The 17,450-nt window shown below is 30.4% G+C and overlaps 1 protein-coding gene across 1 annotated transcript; it reads right to left on the bottom strand.

The window, feature by feature from the left end:
* LOC18608561 (fasciclin-like arabinogalactan protein 21) lies at positions 2,989-4,290 on the bottom strand. The gene has a single exon (XM_018115168.1). It carries the CDS (start codon positions 4,257-4,259, stop codon positions 3,198-3,200), a length of 1,062 nt encoding a protein of 353 aa, XP_017970657.1. The 5' UTR covers positions 4,260-4,290; the 3' UTR covers positions 2,989-3,197.

Here is a 17,450-nt window from a genome sequence, read left to right as displayed (position 1 = left end):
TACTTGAGCTTGCTAATGTTGCTAAGTGGCCTTGTTTTTGCAAACCTTCTCTACATGACCAAGCTGATTACAATTTTTGCATTTCACATTAAGCCTAAACTAACAAAAGTTTTCAAAATGGTTGGTTTTCTTACAAAGAGAACAAGTTGTATACTTGTTGCTTCACGTTTGTAGTTGTTTTCCCCTCTTTGTCCTTTTTATCACTAGTAAGCCTTTTGTTGCTATTGTGAAAGACACTCTTGTCCTTGAACTTGGCTTGCAATGCAGTTTCAATATGATTATCAAACCTAATCTACCTTATTTGCTTTGAGGCTTAAAGTGCATTGACTAGCTTTTGCAAAGGACATCATGGAAAGGTCCTTTGACTCTTCAAGAGTTGAGATCTTGGCCTTAAACTCTTTGGTATGCTTACTAAAACCTTTTCAACTATTCTTTTATCAATAAACACTACCCCAAGTAGCCTCACTTGGTTTACTATCTTCATGAGTTTATCCATATATTCATTCACAACCTCATTCTCTTTCATCTTGAGCACTTTAAACTGTCTTATCATGTTCAAAACCTCCATTCTCCTAGTTCAATCTGACCCTTGAAACTCTTCTTTCAGCTTAGCCCAAGCTTCTTTGGTTGTTTCACAAGCCATGATCCTTGTGAAGATAATATCTCTTACTGCATTGTGCAAATAAGATAGTGCCTTGTATCTTTTAACCACCTTTTCACTATGTTGCTTCATTTGAACTATTGTAGGATTAACTCTTAGCTTAAGAAGGTCTTCACCTTGTTCAACTACCTCCCAGAGGTCAATTGCTCTAAGGAAGGCCTTCATTTTGATACTTCAAACAATAAAGTTCTCACCATTGAAGACTAGTGGTGAAAGGTTTAAAGAACTGATCAAATCCATGCAACGTTGAAGGAGGGTGATCTTTCTTTTCTAAGTGAAGGCATTTAAAACTTGTTAATAGGCCTTTAAGATTATGTAAAGTGTGATGTCATGTTGGTTTTTAAAGCATTAATAGTATAAAACTTAGATATAGAGGTGTCAATATGGGCTAGCCCGACTTAAGCCCTTACGGGTTGAGAAAATATGGGTTGGGTTGAGTCAGTCCACTTTTTACATGGGTATCAAAACCTCAACCCATCCAACTCCTCGCTAGCCCATGGGTAGGGTTGGACCAACCCATTTCTTTTTTCAAAAAAAAAAATCATTTTTATAATTTTATCTAATAAATTTTCTATCAATAAAATTATTCTGTGATTTAATTCATAAATTGAATAATAAAAACATGTTACAAACAAATAAATTACATAAATAAAATTTAAATCTTTAACACAAACTACCATCCCATAAACATAAGTATATAACCAAATAATAGAAATTTCAAAACTCATTTATATCCTTCTTAGTCCTCATCCTTAAGCAAAACATTTAAATGTTGTTTAAACAGTAATAATGTCTCAAGGTCTGAATAATTATCAATTTATCATCTAATATTCATTGTCATAAATGAAAAAGAGATAATAAGTTTTAATCTAAATTAAAATTATTAAATTGACAAGTAAAAATTAAAGACATTAAAATATATCAAATAAGCAATACCATTAGTAACTAAATTATTAATTTTTTATAGTTAAATATATAAAATTATTAAATTTTTTTAACTCACGGAATTGGCCCACCCTAGCCCACTGATCTGATGGGCTGGCCTATTTAGACCCTATTCTAATATAAGCCTAAATTTTTAAACTCAACTTACCTCATATTCAATAAAAAAGAACCAACTCAATGGGTCAGACCCATTTTGATAGGTCTACGTAGATGTAGAGCATTAAAGATGAAACATAAGTGAAAAACGAGAGGAAATAAAAAAGATGAACTGAAATTGAATGGCAAACCCCAACCTTTCTTTATTCATTTTTAACTTATGTATGAACGTACAATAATTGACTTGAGTTTGAACAAAGCAGCTAACATTAAACCTAATCATGCCATTGCTGACATTTTTCTCTAATACAAGCAATCTGTCATACATAACATCAAAAGTACGGTCCTTCACTAAGTGCTTAATTTTGCTTGGTCTTCAAAGCAAGGCTCACATCAACAATTTGGAGTTACAATATCCTGAGATTCACAAATGAAAATGGAAGGCGACCAGCAGAACCTATCGTTGATAAAATCTGCAATGGACATTGCCGTAATGAGTCAAAACAAATTATAAAAACAGAAAACTATATATACATAAATACTTGCCTTCTACTTTTACTCTATGATAGACACACATACTGACATATACATAATTCAGTGAAGCAATTGCAATATTATGCCAGGCAGTGCAGGCCCCAAATCAAGTTTATATGCAAGAGAATAAAGAAGGGGAAGAAAAAAAAAATGACCTCAAGGAGTCGATGCAATTTCCAAGCGATAACTTCGAGAGATTGCAGAACAAGGTTAACACGGCGCTATTTATCTTTGCTGCAGGAAATTGACAACGACAAATTTGGGAAGCTCATAATACAACAACTCTTATTATCACTATTGTTTGAACAGATAGCGCGGAGATCCTGATCCAACTATTATTATCACTATTGTCATCATCTTATAGGGAGGCAGGCAGGCTTTATATGTGATGTACTACTTAAAATTCTTCTTTGATAGAAAGGAGACCCTTATGATTATTTCAACTTCCCAAGTTTCCAACTCAAGATCTTTACCCTTTCATCATATAATTTTTTTTTGAATCATTTAATTATTAATCATGATGTTAAGAAGGGGATGGACCTGAAACTTTTTTTTTTGTCTGGAACTCTGGCAACGTTATCGTTTTGATTTACCGGCTCCTTCTGAAATTCACAATGCTTTGCATAATTATTTATTTTTTGCATCGATTTTTTTCTGAATTAAGCCATTCGTGATAAGAAATAATGACTTCAACCTGTTTGAATCTGCTGTCCAAAGATAAAATATATAAAAGAAAAAAAAAAAACCCTGTTTGCATATAAAGATCTACAACTTCTTCAAGAAAAATCAAAGAGTTAAAGTAAGGCACTCGGTCAGATAACAAAATTTACCCACATGAGTACGAGGAATACCAAGCTATCTATGGGTTATACATCTGGAGCTTTAAAGACACAAGGGAAAATCAGCTCTGCCCCTTGGTATGGACTAACAAGCGTCGATCCTCTTGTCTATGGAACTGCACTCAGCTAGAGGTCTTAGGAAGCTCAGCCAGTTGGAAAACATGGGAAATTTCATGGACCACAAACTTCTTGGATAGAAAGATATTTGGTGTAACAATCTTAGCTCCATTAATGATCAATTCTTGTGTGACATTGACGCCCCCAGATATCTCAAGATCACGATCAGGAATTAAAGTACTTAGTGAAGCATTAGCAGGCAAAGAAGCAAGTTCCTTGTAGGTGAACTTTCGAGGTAGTATATGAAACCTCACTAATTTATCAAGCAAAGCTGAAGGAGATGCTACAAACGAAAAGTCTGGTGGAGCAAAGACTGTAACAGAACTCAAGTTCATTTTATCTTCAAGAATCCTATCAAGAACAGAATTCAGGCCAATTGCAAACGAAACGAATCCCCTGGAGCTTAGCAAACGGATAATATGTGTCCATTCAACCACGTTCTTGGTGTCAATAACCTCCGAAACCAAGCTAAGATTAGAATCACATATAGGTGATTGAATATGATCCCAAACCTGCTCAACATATTGAGGATCGATCGAAGTGAATGGACCAAGAACACCATGAATAGTTAAGGGCCCTTCAAGAAAGATATCCGGATGTGAAACCAACACATGATTGATCTCTACCACTCTTTCTTTCGCATCAACCCTAGTTATAGCGACATTCTTTCGATGAAGTAGGGTAGGGAAGCAACTTCCTTGATGCTTCTTCAGGAGATCATTCATGGAAAGCTGAAGAGGAGAGGTATGATACTGAAAAAGATGCTTCAAGAGCCAAGAAGTTTGTGAGGCGTTTGCAATGGAAGAGTCCGGGATTGCAAAGATTGTTGAGTGCGGAGAAGAAAGGAAGATTTCAGGGGTGATTTGAAAGAGGGCGGCTATGATGTTAAACCCTGATCTTCTTAATGCGCCAGAGGCTTCCAAAAAGATTGGAGCTGTGGTCGATTCTGTAGGTAGTGGTTCATTTTTGGGCAGTGAGCGTAGCGCTGTGGAGATTGCTAAGAAAGCCAACAAAACAGAGACGGTGAAGTAGACTGGTGCACGCCACCAATTTGGAGAAAAGGCCATTTTTCTGCTTTGAAAATTGGTTGTGAGAGGGAAACAGAGACGAGTTTTGAGTCAAGTAAATCGCATTGCTTGACGTAATCACTTTATAATATCATTTCTTGGGTTGTCTCCAATTGCACTCTGGTTAAACCCAAAGGCCCAGACTATACTTCAGCTGCATGGGCCTTTGGCAACTCATGTAGCCCCAAATTTTGTCTATATCAGCTTCTATCGACTGTAGCCTCTTGCGCTTTTTAAACTTTACCAGTCATGATTTTACCAGGGCTTTGCTTAAGTAACGGTCCGTGAAGGAACAACTCCTTAAGCCTTAACACACTTCTTTGACTTAAGAGATAAATGGCGGATAAGGTAATTAAATTTTATAAATATTTAATTAATTCTTTTTTTATTTTCTAAATTCATACTCAAATATCTTAGACATTGCTTGATAAATATAAAGACTCAATTAGAAAGCACATAAAGTTGAAGGATTTTTTTGTTTTTTGTTTTTATCTCCCGGAAACCACAAAACATCCTTGGCTAGAGTACTTTGCTCATCAGGTTACCTTTCACCAATTCACGGGGCCAACTGTTCAACGTTCCATATTTGCATTGTTTCATTACAATAGGGTGTCGCAAATGTGTTGGTGATTGACCCCACACTTGACGGTTCGTTGATTTGTATGATCGACTCTTCCATCTAATATTGGTTAGGAAAAGACTCCAGTTGTTGCCACATTTTATCTTAAAATTAAAATTTCAGCTTCAAATTTTATTTATTGTAGCATAGTTATATATCCTGGGGATAAATGCACTCTTACTACATCTAAACAACCATACGATTACAGTGTCAGATTTCGCGAATTGACTTTGAGAATGTTAGTTATTCATCGATTGAGGCAAGCAATTTGCTCCGGAGAATGATAATTGAACAACTGTTGCCGAGCTGTGCTTGAATATCCGAACTTCAGCTGGCGTGGAATTTCTTCCCACCAAATATAGATTTTGCTAATAGGGGTTGACGAACCATTAATGAAAGTTAAGGCATGACAGTGACATCTATAAAAGTTTGGTTATAAAGCACATGATCCAGTAATTCTTCTGGGGGATACTCGGTCTTGGTGGTCTTAATTAGGTCCTACTTTCGAAACCGTTCAGTTAGGGCTGCGAAGCGCAGTCAAATGGTTTAGGCTTGGCTGTTTCGAAAACTTGAAGCTCTCCTAAGCATTCATTTAATTTGCGCTGCTTGAGAGGTTTCATATTTATTTAGCAGCGCCGGAGAAAACGCTAGAGACAGCTTGCTGCTATTATTGCATCTTGTGCTGACCTGGTCTGGTAGGGCAAAATTGAAAATCGCCTCTCGTGTTTCAGCTTTCCTTGTTTCTATGGTACAGGCACAAAAACATTACGCCTCAAATTTTCGGACAACACAACTCAAGCACAGTGGAAACGAGGAAACTTTTGAACCAAGGAAAATTTTGAAGGGTATGAAAGCAGGAAACTGGGAATATTCACTCTTAGCCTTAGGGGAAACAAACTGAGATTCACGCTATAAAAAAAATTAGACCATGGAGTATCAGATCTGAACACCCAACAATTTCATGTGAAAGATAATTCTTAAATGAAGGAGCAGGCGAGCAGCTTCTAACAGATCTACTTTCCTGTTAAAACAGAAGAAAAAACAGTATCTACCATGTCAAAGATTCTCCATTTCTTATTTCATAAAATGAAAAATAATTCTTCATTTGTCAAGCAGTAAGGAAAGATTTGCCGTTCTTTTTTTAGTTTGGAACCAATTCTAAAAATATAACTCTCAAAATCCACTCCTTCCTAGAATATGCGTCATATTACAATCAAGCTACACAACGTGCTCCCAGGAAAAGTAAAAATTAAATGAAACCAAAAAAAAAAGTAACAGACTTCTTAGTTCTCCCACAGTAGGGAAAAGCCAGATTTTTCACGCTATAGAGATGCAATTTCAATTTGATATTTACACAATATTACAAGAAAAGAATGGCAATTCCTCTTCTAGCTAGTGAAATGCTTATGTATGAAGATCACTCCTTCACTTCTACCTATAGCTCTACGAGACAAAGGAGGAAAAATGTGTGAAAACTAAAAAGCAGAAACCCACAGAGTCAACAAAGAAACAAAGCTCAGTATTTAACTCCATCCCTTTTTCTTGTAACTCGAATGTAGGCAAAGACAGCTGCGAAAATTGCGGTGACAAGTCCACCAATGATGACACCACCACCAGCCACGGACTTATCTGATAAATGATGCTTTCCTAGCCGTCTGATCTCTGGTGCATCGGCCCCTCTGGTCTCGTTAGATGACTCGGCAGGAGTTGCAGCAGGCTCATCGGCTTCTCTAGGAAACACCCAACCTGGCTCATCCTCATTATGAGCCTTAATCTCAGATGGGTTCAGCTCAGATTTATCAGCCATTGCTTGGACCAGAAATATCTCGACCAAAACCAAGGAAACCAAAACAAGCTTATCCACACCCATATTGTAGGAAATTATGAAAAATGTAACGTTGAGCTGTTGATCAGTGTCTCTGGACTCGTTTTTATCAGAGCCAGAACTGCTTGCTACAAAAGCAAGGGATTTTGCTCTGTGAAGTTGTGTGGGTTTGCCGAAGCTATAAATAGAAGAATTTGCTAGCAACAAAGGAAGTTTCATTCATTTCTAGATTTTGGGGTGTGGGTCCAGTTGGTGTATTATAAAGTTGGGATTTAATGGACAGGAGCTGGAGTTTGGTTCTGGGGAGGAGAGAAAATAAAATGATTGGGTTGGCTGTTGGGTTGCTAACATTTCACTTCAACCTAGGCAAGTGAACGCGTGAGCGAAGGACACTTGTCGCCATGTGGCTAGATTTTTAGAATGTGACACGAGACTACAGCTGGATATTCATTCTGAGAGAACTTGTTTACTGCTTTTCACCTTTTCCCTCTTCTTTTTCTCACTACAACTGGATTTCCTTCGGATCGCATGACCAACTAGTAATAAATTCACATCAAGCACCGGATTCCCACCGAGGTATTTGACCCTTAGTATTCTTTCCTGGAAGGGGCTTTTATTTTAGTAGTATTTTATTTTACTTTAGTGCAGAGAATTGTTAGATTGGAGGTTTCTGTCTCTGCGGACCAGCTGGGCTCATCATAGAGCGAGGGCCGTGTAGGGACCAGTGAGTATCATTCTCATGCCCACGATTGGCATCTTTCACCAACCCTTTCCTATTGCCCTTTTAAGTTTTTGATTCTTAGATTGTGGATTGTGAGTCCTTTGAGTTTCGGTTTTCTTTACTTTCATTTAGCATTTACTACGAGAAAGATGAGAGTATATTTTTTATAATATATTTAATTAAATTATATTATAATATAATATTATAATATAATTATATTATCGTCAATGAATATAATGTGATTACAATCCAAAACTAATATAATTAGATTGTATTACATTTTATAATATTGTTAAAGATTTTTTACTTTTTAAATTTATTACTTTGTTAAAAATATTTTACAATATTATAATTTATTTTTTTATATATAGATTTTGAGAGATTTTTTTTATTATTCTCAATAGTCATGATAATTGTCAATAAAATTTATATTATCTTTTAAAGAAAAAAATTAAAATCAAATATATAATATAGAAAATTATATAAAAAATGAAAATAAAATATATAAGATTATAATAAGAAATGAAAATAAAATATATTTAAGAGATGATATTATATAAAAATTAAAAATAAAAAAATATAAATATATTAAACTTCTATTTTAATAAATATGAGTAATTTGAAAATTGACATTACATTCTCAATAAAGTACTTGTAAACCAAACTCTATAATATTATATTCCCTGTATTTTGACAATTAATTTGATTATATATCAAACATTGCAATGTTATCTTCTCTGCAATCACATTACTTATAATTATATTATATTTTAAAATANTAAGAGTTTGTTTGGAAATACAAAAAAATTAATTTGTTCAGAAAAAAATTTTTTCTGTGTAAAATATTTTATAAAAAAAATTTAATATTTTCTGTTGTTTAGATAAACTGTCAAAAATATTTTTATTATTCGAATGATGCCGTAAAAAATATTTTTCACCATCAATTGTGGAATTATTTAGGTATTAAATGATAAATAAAGATTGATTACAAAACAATTGTGCCATTTGATCTTCACATTAAAATTAAGAATGAAAATGAAAGTGGGAAAAATCAATAATGATATTTTCGAAATATTTAACCACGTATTGTAATGAAAGTAAGTTTTAATTGTCAAAAAGATTTCCATCTCTTTTTTTTTACCATAACACTATAAAAATATCAATATTCATAAATTTGGGTAAAATATCCAAAACTTATATTTGTAAATGTATATTTATCAAATGACAATCATTGAAATATTTTTTTGTTATAATTATTAGTAAGATTTATACAATTTATAAATAAAAATATTAAATTGCATTGGATGATTTTATTAAAAAATATTTCTTTTAATTTTAATAGTATTGAATAATTTAAATATTAATAGTTTAAGTTAAAAATTTTTAAAGCTAAGTATTAATATTTTTTCACTTTTTTAATATTTTAAATTAAATATTAATATTCATCAATTTTTAAAAAAAATTAATATTCATCGAACCTATACTACTAGGTTTAATATAAGAGCATTGTTTTTTCTATTTTCTGAAAAATGTTTTATGCCTCTCAAAGGCGTAAAACATTTTATGTAGTCAATAGGTGTTTTTTCTATTGACTTATAAAATGTTTTACATCTAGAATAAATTTTTCATCTTCCAAACAAATATAAATCTTGAAAACATTTTTCGAAAAATATTTTATATCAAAACAAACAGACATATCCTTTTTAAAACCAAATTATTTGTATTCATAAGAAGTTAAGTAATTTTCTTCTATTTTTGTTATTTTTAATATCCATTGATTGTAAAAAATTGAATCAATTAGGTTGTATTTGGTATTTTACCACCACAACATTGCCAATGAAACATGATTAGTGGGAAAATGACTCCTAGAAAATAATATTGAAGTGTTTAGTATATATATTTGGTATTTTACCACCACAACATTGCCAATGAAACATGATTAGTGGGAAAATGACTCCTAGAAAATAATATTGAAGTGTTTAGTATATATAAGAAAGTGTTGATTAAAATCTTGAGAAGATAATATTGTAACATTGGTTTAGAAATATTTTACTTAGAATATAGTGTTAATTTTCAAAATTACCTTTGTGTATAAAAATATAACTTTTAATTCAATTGTGTGCTTTTTATTGGTTTAGAGGTACATTGTTGAGAATATGATGTTAATTTTCAAAATTCCCTTTATGTATGAAAATATAAAATTTAATACACTTGCATAATTTTTAAAGTAAATTTTTAAATTTTCAAACTTTATCCATTAAATCAATAAATAATAGGGTAAACTTCACATGAACCCTTTGTGGTATAACATTTTCTCATATAGCACATTGAGGGTTTTTTTTGCATAAAACCTTGCTTTTTACCTCTATTCCCAAAAGAGTAAAAAGTTTTTTTTTATATATATATTAGAAATTCTCGTAGAGCCCAACTACCCTGTAATTATTTTATTAATAAACGAAAAACTTAAATACAATATGGAGGAGCATATAAACCGAACCTCCAGAGTTACATGAGATCGAAGAGAGTTTGGAAAGGTACCTAGGTAGGAAGGAAATTAGAAGTACTACTCCTTTACCTTTATTTAAAACGAACATAAGGTAAATTCTTTTCTTTAATCTAATCATACCTCTGAGTTCACCTTTGACTTCTGAAAATACTTGTAGGTTTTGGTGGATATGCCCTTTGTTGGAGAGATAGTCAGCAGCTTGATTACCTTCACGATGGATATGTGAAATCCTATAAGAGATGCCACTCAAGCATTGCCGGATAGAAGACAACAAGTATCAGGTCCGGGAAGATCCTTTATGTCCTTCATGTAACATTTGTACAATTGCCTTCGCATCCATTTCTATCCAAGCTCTGGATATGTTGTATTCATTGCATAAAAGCAGTCCTCGATGTAATGCCATTAACTCTGCCTGTATAGAATTGTAAGGTCCAAAATTTTCGAAAAAACCAAAAATCATGGTACCTGTATGATTTCGTAGAACTACTCTGCCTGCAACATTCTGAAAAGCTTCCTTGGAGCTACCATCTACATTCAGCTTAAACTCACCCATCAATGGTCGAGACCAATAGATAATTTTTGGATGACCGTGACTCTCTTGTTCATACCGAAATCTGTAATGTGCTGCAATATCAATATCTCTTTTCCATTACCATTTACTTAATAAGTTACCCTGATAGAGCTGTCTCAACATCTGCATAATCCTCCATATCACTCTGTCAAGATACATTTTTAGCTCCCTATGCTTAGCATCATTACGTTCAACCCATAGGAACCATATTATAAGTAATGGCAATAAAATGCGAATATGACCAGGTTTCTCATAGTCACCAGAATAGTACCCATGCATGAAGAATATGTAAAACATTCTGAGGGTTATGCACATAGATTTGAAAGAATTTTGCAAAAAAATTCCAAACCTGTTGTGCAATTGTACCTTCCCAAATGACATGTAGAAAAGACTCCTCTGAACAACAACATAGCTACTTAAATGCTAAATGGAAGCCTTTCGATTTCATCCTTAATTCCAACGGGATCCAATTCTACATTAGGTGCCATAAAAAGAATGAAACCGTTAAAGGAATGCTCTTGTGCCATATCAATTTACCCTAAGCAAAATTAGGCTGCCATTGGTGAGAAATCTCCCAAGCACTTTTTGTGCTAAATTCTGCATTTTGAGTTAAAGCCCAATATGTCGTGTCTACTGTACTTCTGGTAATTGGGATCCTCAAAATCTCATCAATAATCATATCAAGTAAAACAGATTTCAACTTGTTCACATCCCACATATTATTAATGAAAAAATAATTAACTTTTGTCATAGAGTGCAAATATAAAGGAAAAGAATGTACCAGAGGTTTGTCACTTAGCCATATATCATGCCAAAAAAGGAGATCACCCTTACCAATCTTCCATTGTATATGCTGCCTGAATATGTCTCTACCACAAATCATCCGTTTCCACGTGGCCGAATCATGCAATTTAGGAGCTAGTGTGTGAGGGATTCACCCATTGCAATATTTGGCTTTCATATATTGTGTCCATAAATTATTACATGTTTGAAAACGCCACCAAAGTTTTGCAGAAAAAGCTTCAAAAGTTTCTTGCAAACTGTGAATATCCGACCACCTTCGGAACTTGGGAATGTGACTTTATTCCAAGATGTCCAATGTATCCGTTTGCTGTCCAAGGAATCTCCCCAAAGGAAACTATTAAAAAGTCTGTCAATTTTTTCAATAACACATACTGGAGGCTTGAGAACTTGAAGTAAGTAAATGGGCAACGAAGAAAGAACACTCAGTATCAGTGTGATGCAGCCACCAGGTGATAAGACTTTGTTTTCCCAGCCCGAGATCCTATCTCGTATCTTGGAGAGAAGTGAATCAAAAAGCAGCATTTTCTTTGGACCTTTATAAAGAGGGACTCCAAGGTAAATTAAATTTTCAATTAATTTTTTATATTAAGATTATAAGAACTTTCCTTTTATAGTTCTTTCATTTAATTGAAGGAAAAATATTTGAGAACCAAGGTTTTATAGTTTTAGCGTTCACAGGTAAATATGGCAGAGTCAAGAGTAACACTAACACGAGAACCAAAGTTCTACCACTCACTATTGCAAGTGACATGACGATCCTCTTTTATGACTTTTCTCTCACTTTTTCACCTCGTTAAATTGGCTTTGTTTTACCACTCACTACTCCATCTAATTTTTATTGAACTTCTGATTGACCAAAGACTCTTAAATTTGATATAGATGTGAAAACTTATATAATTACACGAAAAAAGCTACTTAAAAAACTTGATGGCTGCTTAAAGAGAACAAAAACACCTAACAACCAAAAAAAAGGACAGCACATGAGACCACTAACATAAAAAAACCTAAGATAATATTTTAATCAATGTGAAACCAACATCTAATATTCTTATTTTATTTCTATTTAAACCTAAAGTACTAAATATAAAACTATAATGTATAAAATATAAATAGTTAAATACGATATATAAGATTTACACAATGATTAAATATATAAAAAGTTAAATAACATAAATAGAAACAAGAGGATAAAAAAAATTTTACCTTCTTTTAGTTTCACACAATGGTGGTGAGTGGCTCCTGTCATTCCTTGTTTAAACTCAGAGCTCGTAAATCTCTTTTGAAGAATAAAGTATATTTTAATGATGAGTTACAGAGAAAAAACTAAATTAAAATAAAAGCACAAAAGATAAGAGAAAGAGAAAAACAAAAGGGGGACAAAGAGGTGTGAAGAAATTTAAATTAGGATAAAGTTAAGTAAGGTTGATGAGGTTATTTTATTATTTTTTATTTATATTAATATTAAATTAAAAATTATTTTGAAAAAGCCACTAAAAATATATAATAAAAAAATTCCATAAATTTTGGAAAGGACCTTTAAAAAAATATAATAAATAAAAAATTCTAAAAGTTTTGAAGAGGTCATCAAAATATATATATAATAAAAATTTTAAAAAATTTTGTAGGGGCCATGGTGCCCCATAATTGCATTAACCTCCGCCCTTGCTCAAATGCTATGAGAGAGAATGTCATATCACAAGTGATATACATAGAGTTTACTCTAAATAATAATATAGTAAGAATAACACAAATTTTGAATACTAATTATTTAAATTTTAAAATATGTTTTTTTAAAGGTAAATTTTGAAATATGTTAACTTACTACGTTTGTGTGTTTTTTTTTCTAACACTCTCTTTCATAATTTATTGAGAAAATTGATAATAAATTTTGTAAATTAACATTATATTCTTAATAAAGTACCTTCAAACCAAAGACTACAATGTAATTTTGTAAAGATTTTAATAGGCACTTTCTCATATATAACGAACGTTGCAACATTATCTTTCCAATAATCATACTTTCGAGAATTAAATTTTTAACAACCACATTTTCAATAAGACACCAAATGACACACCTATTACAATTGGAAATGACATTCCCATGATAAGACAATATTTCGAAAATCTCGCTTACTAAATATGAGAATATCATTTTCACTTATTAAATCCTAAGAATGTATCTCACATTTAGAATACCAAACACAATCAATTGATATTATAGTTGGAAAAATAGCAAATTGTAACACACAGAATTACTTCACTATGAAAAAGTAAATTTTCTTTGAAACGTGTAAAACTACATTGAACACTTTGGAAAAAAAAAAAACCCACACTGAACACAACCATACTTTCTTAAATAATTAGCTAAAACCTTAAAGAAATGGCTAATGTAATTTCAAATCTTCAAAATTTTTCGAATTATAAAGTCACTCATGACTTATGTAAAATAAATAAATAAAAAACTCCATAATCTCTTCTGGCTCACTAGTAAGTTTTCCACTCTTAATTACGCATCAATTGGAGCACATATTTTTTTATATATAAAGATTACCAGCTAAATTCGAAATGGTTAACTATACCAAGATACCATATTACCAAATTTTGATTAAAATTTGTTCCAAACTCATTTAATTAAAGAAAGGCATAATATACAAAAAAGTTCCTAAATTATTCAAGAAAATTCAAATAAGCCCTTATACTTTTATTGCATTCAATAAAGTCCTTATATTTTTATTTTAAACCAAATAAATCCTTATACTTTTATTTTAAGTCAAATAAGCTCTTATAACTAAAAATTGACTTGATCAAAATATCATTTGTTATTCTATATCGTGTGACGCTGATGTGTCATGTTAAAATATCATAATTGATTATGATGTGGCATGTTGACATATTATAATTGATGATAACATGATATGCTAATTTAATACAATAACATGATTATGTGATATTTTTCACCATTCACATTAATGTCATGTTAGTGTTATGTGGATATAATATGACAAGTGACATTTTTACTAATGATAATTAGTCAATAATTAGTTATAAGGATTTATTTGATCCAAAATAAAAGTATAGATGTTTGTTTAAACTTAATAAAAGAATAATGGTTTATCTGAATATTATTAAATAGTTTAGAAGCTTATTTGAGTGTTATGCCTCAAAGGAACAAAAATTTGTTTCAAGGTATAGGGGAGACAAAAATTACTGGCACTTTCATGAAAAAGAAGGAAAGGAAAAAGAAGAGTTAACGTTTAACATTATTTACATTTAAAAAAAAAAAAAGATAGAGGGAGATCAAGATTTGATTGAGAAAAGACCTACCTAGTTTGTTTATTTTGACGTAAAATATTTTTTGAAAAATATTTTCAGAACTTATAGTTGTTTGGAAGATGAAAAATTTATTTTAGATGTAAAACATTTTATGAGTCAATAGAAAAAATACTCATTGACCACGTAAAATATTTTATGCCTCTCAAAAGTGCAAGACATTTTTCAGAGAACAAAAAAATTGCTCCTATACTAAAATATTATAACAAAAAATATTTCAATAATTGTTATTTAATGAATACACATTCAGTTTTGGATGTTTTATATAATTGGTAAATATTGATATTTTTATAGTGTTATCATAAAAAAATAATGAAATGGAATTTTTTTTTTGAAAATTCGAGCTTACTTTCATTTTAATAATATGTGGTTAAATGCTTTGAAAAATATCATTATTGATTTTTCTCTTTTTTATTCTTAATTTAAATGTGAAAATCAAATGTCACTGTTGTTTTGTAATCAATCTCTATTTATCATTTTAACATCCAAATAACTCCATCAGTGATGTTAGAAAATATTTTTCACAAGATGATCTAAACAATAAAAAATATTTTTAACAATTTATCCAAACAACAGAAAAATATTAAATTTTTTTTGTAGAATATTCTGCACAAAAAAAATTTTTCCCAACAAATTATTTTCCAATTATCAAACAGACCTTTAAAATTTTGATACTTTCAATTTGAAAATCTAAAGTATAAATTATAAAGGAAAGTTTAGTGATCATACAGTAGTTATACGTAGGTTACTATAACTTGTAATTTTTATGTAAATACCAAAATAGAGAGGGTGGTAGTATGGTCATGGTACAGTTCAAAATGTTGGTACGTGGTAAATGCTACCTGTAAAGAACCAAAATTGACTAAGTCAAAATATTCAAAGATTTTAAAAGACCAAATCCAATGCTCAAATTAATTACATTTACTCCAAAATAACTACTCCTGCTTTCTGACTTTTTCAATCGGTCTACCACCCATTTGACTAGGCAAGACGCGGTTTGGTTTTTTTTAACTCCACGTAATGCCGAATTCAAAAAAAAAAAAAAAGAAAAAGTCCGCATTTATTATATGAGGAAAAATTTTCATGCACTTGCTTGTTTAGTTGGTTTATTTATTTGGTACAATTTATTTGGTTTAATAATATCAATGCGTGCATATTTCATCAAATCTAATGAAGATAACTAAAATCCAATTCTCCTCTCTCTCCCAATTACATTAAGGTGACGTTTAGTATTTTATAATATTATATGATTACGGAAAAAATAACATTACAGTGTTTGGTATATAAATAAAATAATAAATAAAATACAAAGAAGATAATATTGCAGTGTTTGATTTACAATTACTTTACGGGAAATGTAATGTCAATTTTCAAAATTACCCTTATTTCTTGAAATGAAAGTTTAATATACTTGCATATTTTATTATTAATTTTTATATAATATCATCTCTTAAATATATTTTTAATATCATATATTCATTTTTATTTTTATTATAATCTTATATATATTTTTTATTTTTTAATATAATTTTTTATATTATATATTTTATTTTAATTTCTTTTTCTTTTAAAAAATCATATAAATTTTATTGAAAGTTACAATGATTACTGAGAATAACAAAAAGACATTCTCAAAATTTATATAAAAAAATAAATTATAACATTATAAATGTTTTTAATGCTATTAAAAAAATAAAATATTTTTAACAAAGTAATAAAGTTGTAGGGTAAAAATGTCTTTAATAACATCACAGAGTACAATGCAATCTGATTGCATTAGTTTTGGACTGCAATCAAATTACATCTATTGGCTGTAATGTGATTATATTGTAATTTTACATTGCAGTGGTTTATTGTAAAACAAATAGTTCAATGTAATTTATTTGGGCACATTGCAAGGAAGGTGTTTCTACTTCCTTTATACCAAACGCTACTTAAAGATGTGTTCGGTTTATAAAAAGGAATAGAATAAGAATGAAATAGTCATTCTATAAGAATAGAATAAGATATAAACAACTATTATATAATTTGGTTCATAAGAATGGAATATGTCATGAATTGTTATTATAAATTATTCTAATGTTTGGTTGGCAGAAATAATTTTAAGAATAATTAAGGAATAAGTGATAAATGATAAAAGTACCATTTATTATAATATTTAATTTTTAAATTAAAATATTTATAATTAAAAATATTAATTTTATTATTTTATTTTTATTTTTAAAATATTAAAATATAAAAAAATTTATAATTTAATTTTTAAGTTCAAATTATTAACTTTTTATAATGTATAATTAAAACTTAAACATTTTATTTTAAATTCGTTTTACTTTTTTCTTTTTGATTTTTAAGTTTTAAATTCATTTTAATTTAGTGAGAGAATGAGAAAGGTACTTGGGTAGAGAAGGAAAAAATTGTAAAAAATGAATAAAATGGATTTTATATAGTATGGTAATTTTTCGAATTAATGAAAGATATTTTTGTCTATTGATATTTTTACTTCATTCCTTGCCTCTTGGAATAGCCAATACCATAGGGGTGTTGGTATTGGCTATTCTCTCATCTCATTGAATGGTCATTCCAAGAAATGACCATTCCTTTTAATTAAATAAAATATTAAAAAAATTAAAAATAGAGAAGAAATGGCTATTCGATTCCCTAACCAAACATGCTGTAATAACAAAGACAAGGGATTTTATGTACAAATACATGTTAGTTTAAATCATATTAAAGTTATCCTACAATTTAGGCCATACTTGAAGATGTCAACCATTTGGTTACGGCAATTGAAACTCTTTTTTAATACTATTTAAAA

The sequence above is a fragment of the Theobroma cacao genome, chromosome 2, assembly GCF_000208745.1.
Source record: "Theobroma cacao cultivar B97-61/B2 chromosome 2, Criollo_cocoa_genome_V2, whole genome shotgun sequence".
NCBI lineage: Eukaryota > Viridiplantae > Streptophyta > Magnoliopsida > Malvales > Malvaceae > Theobroma > Theobroma cacao.
The sequence above is the reverse complement of the archived record's forward strand: the minus strand, read 5'-3'. Positions and strand labels throughout refer to the sequence as shown.

Coding starts and splice junctions, on each gene's coding strand:
- LOC18608561 (XM_018115168.1), bottom strand. CDS start 4,259: ATGGCCTTTTCTCCAAATTGGTGGCGTGCACCAGTCTACTTCACCGTC.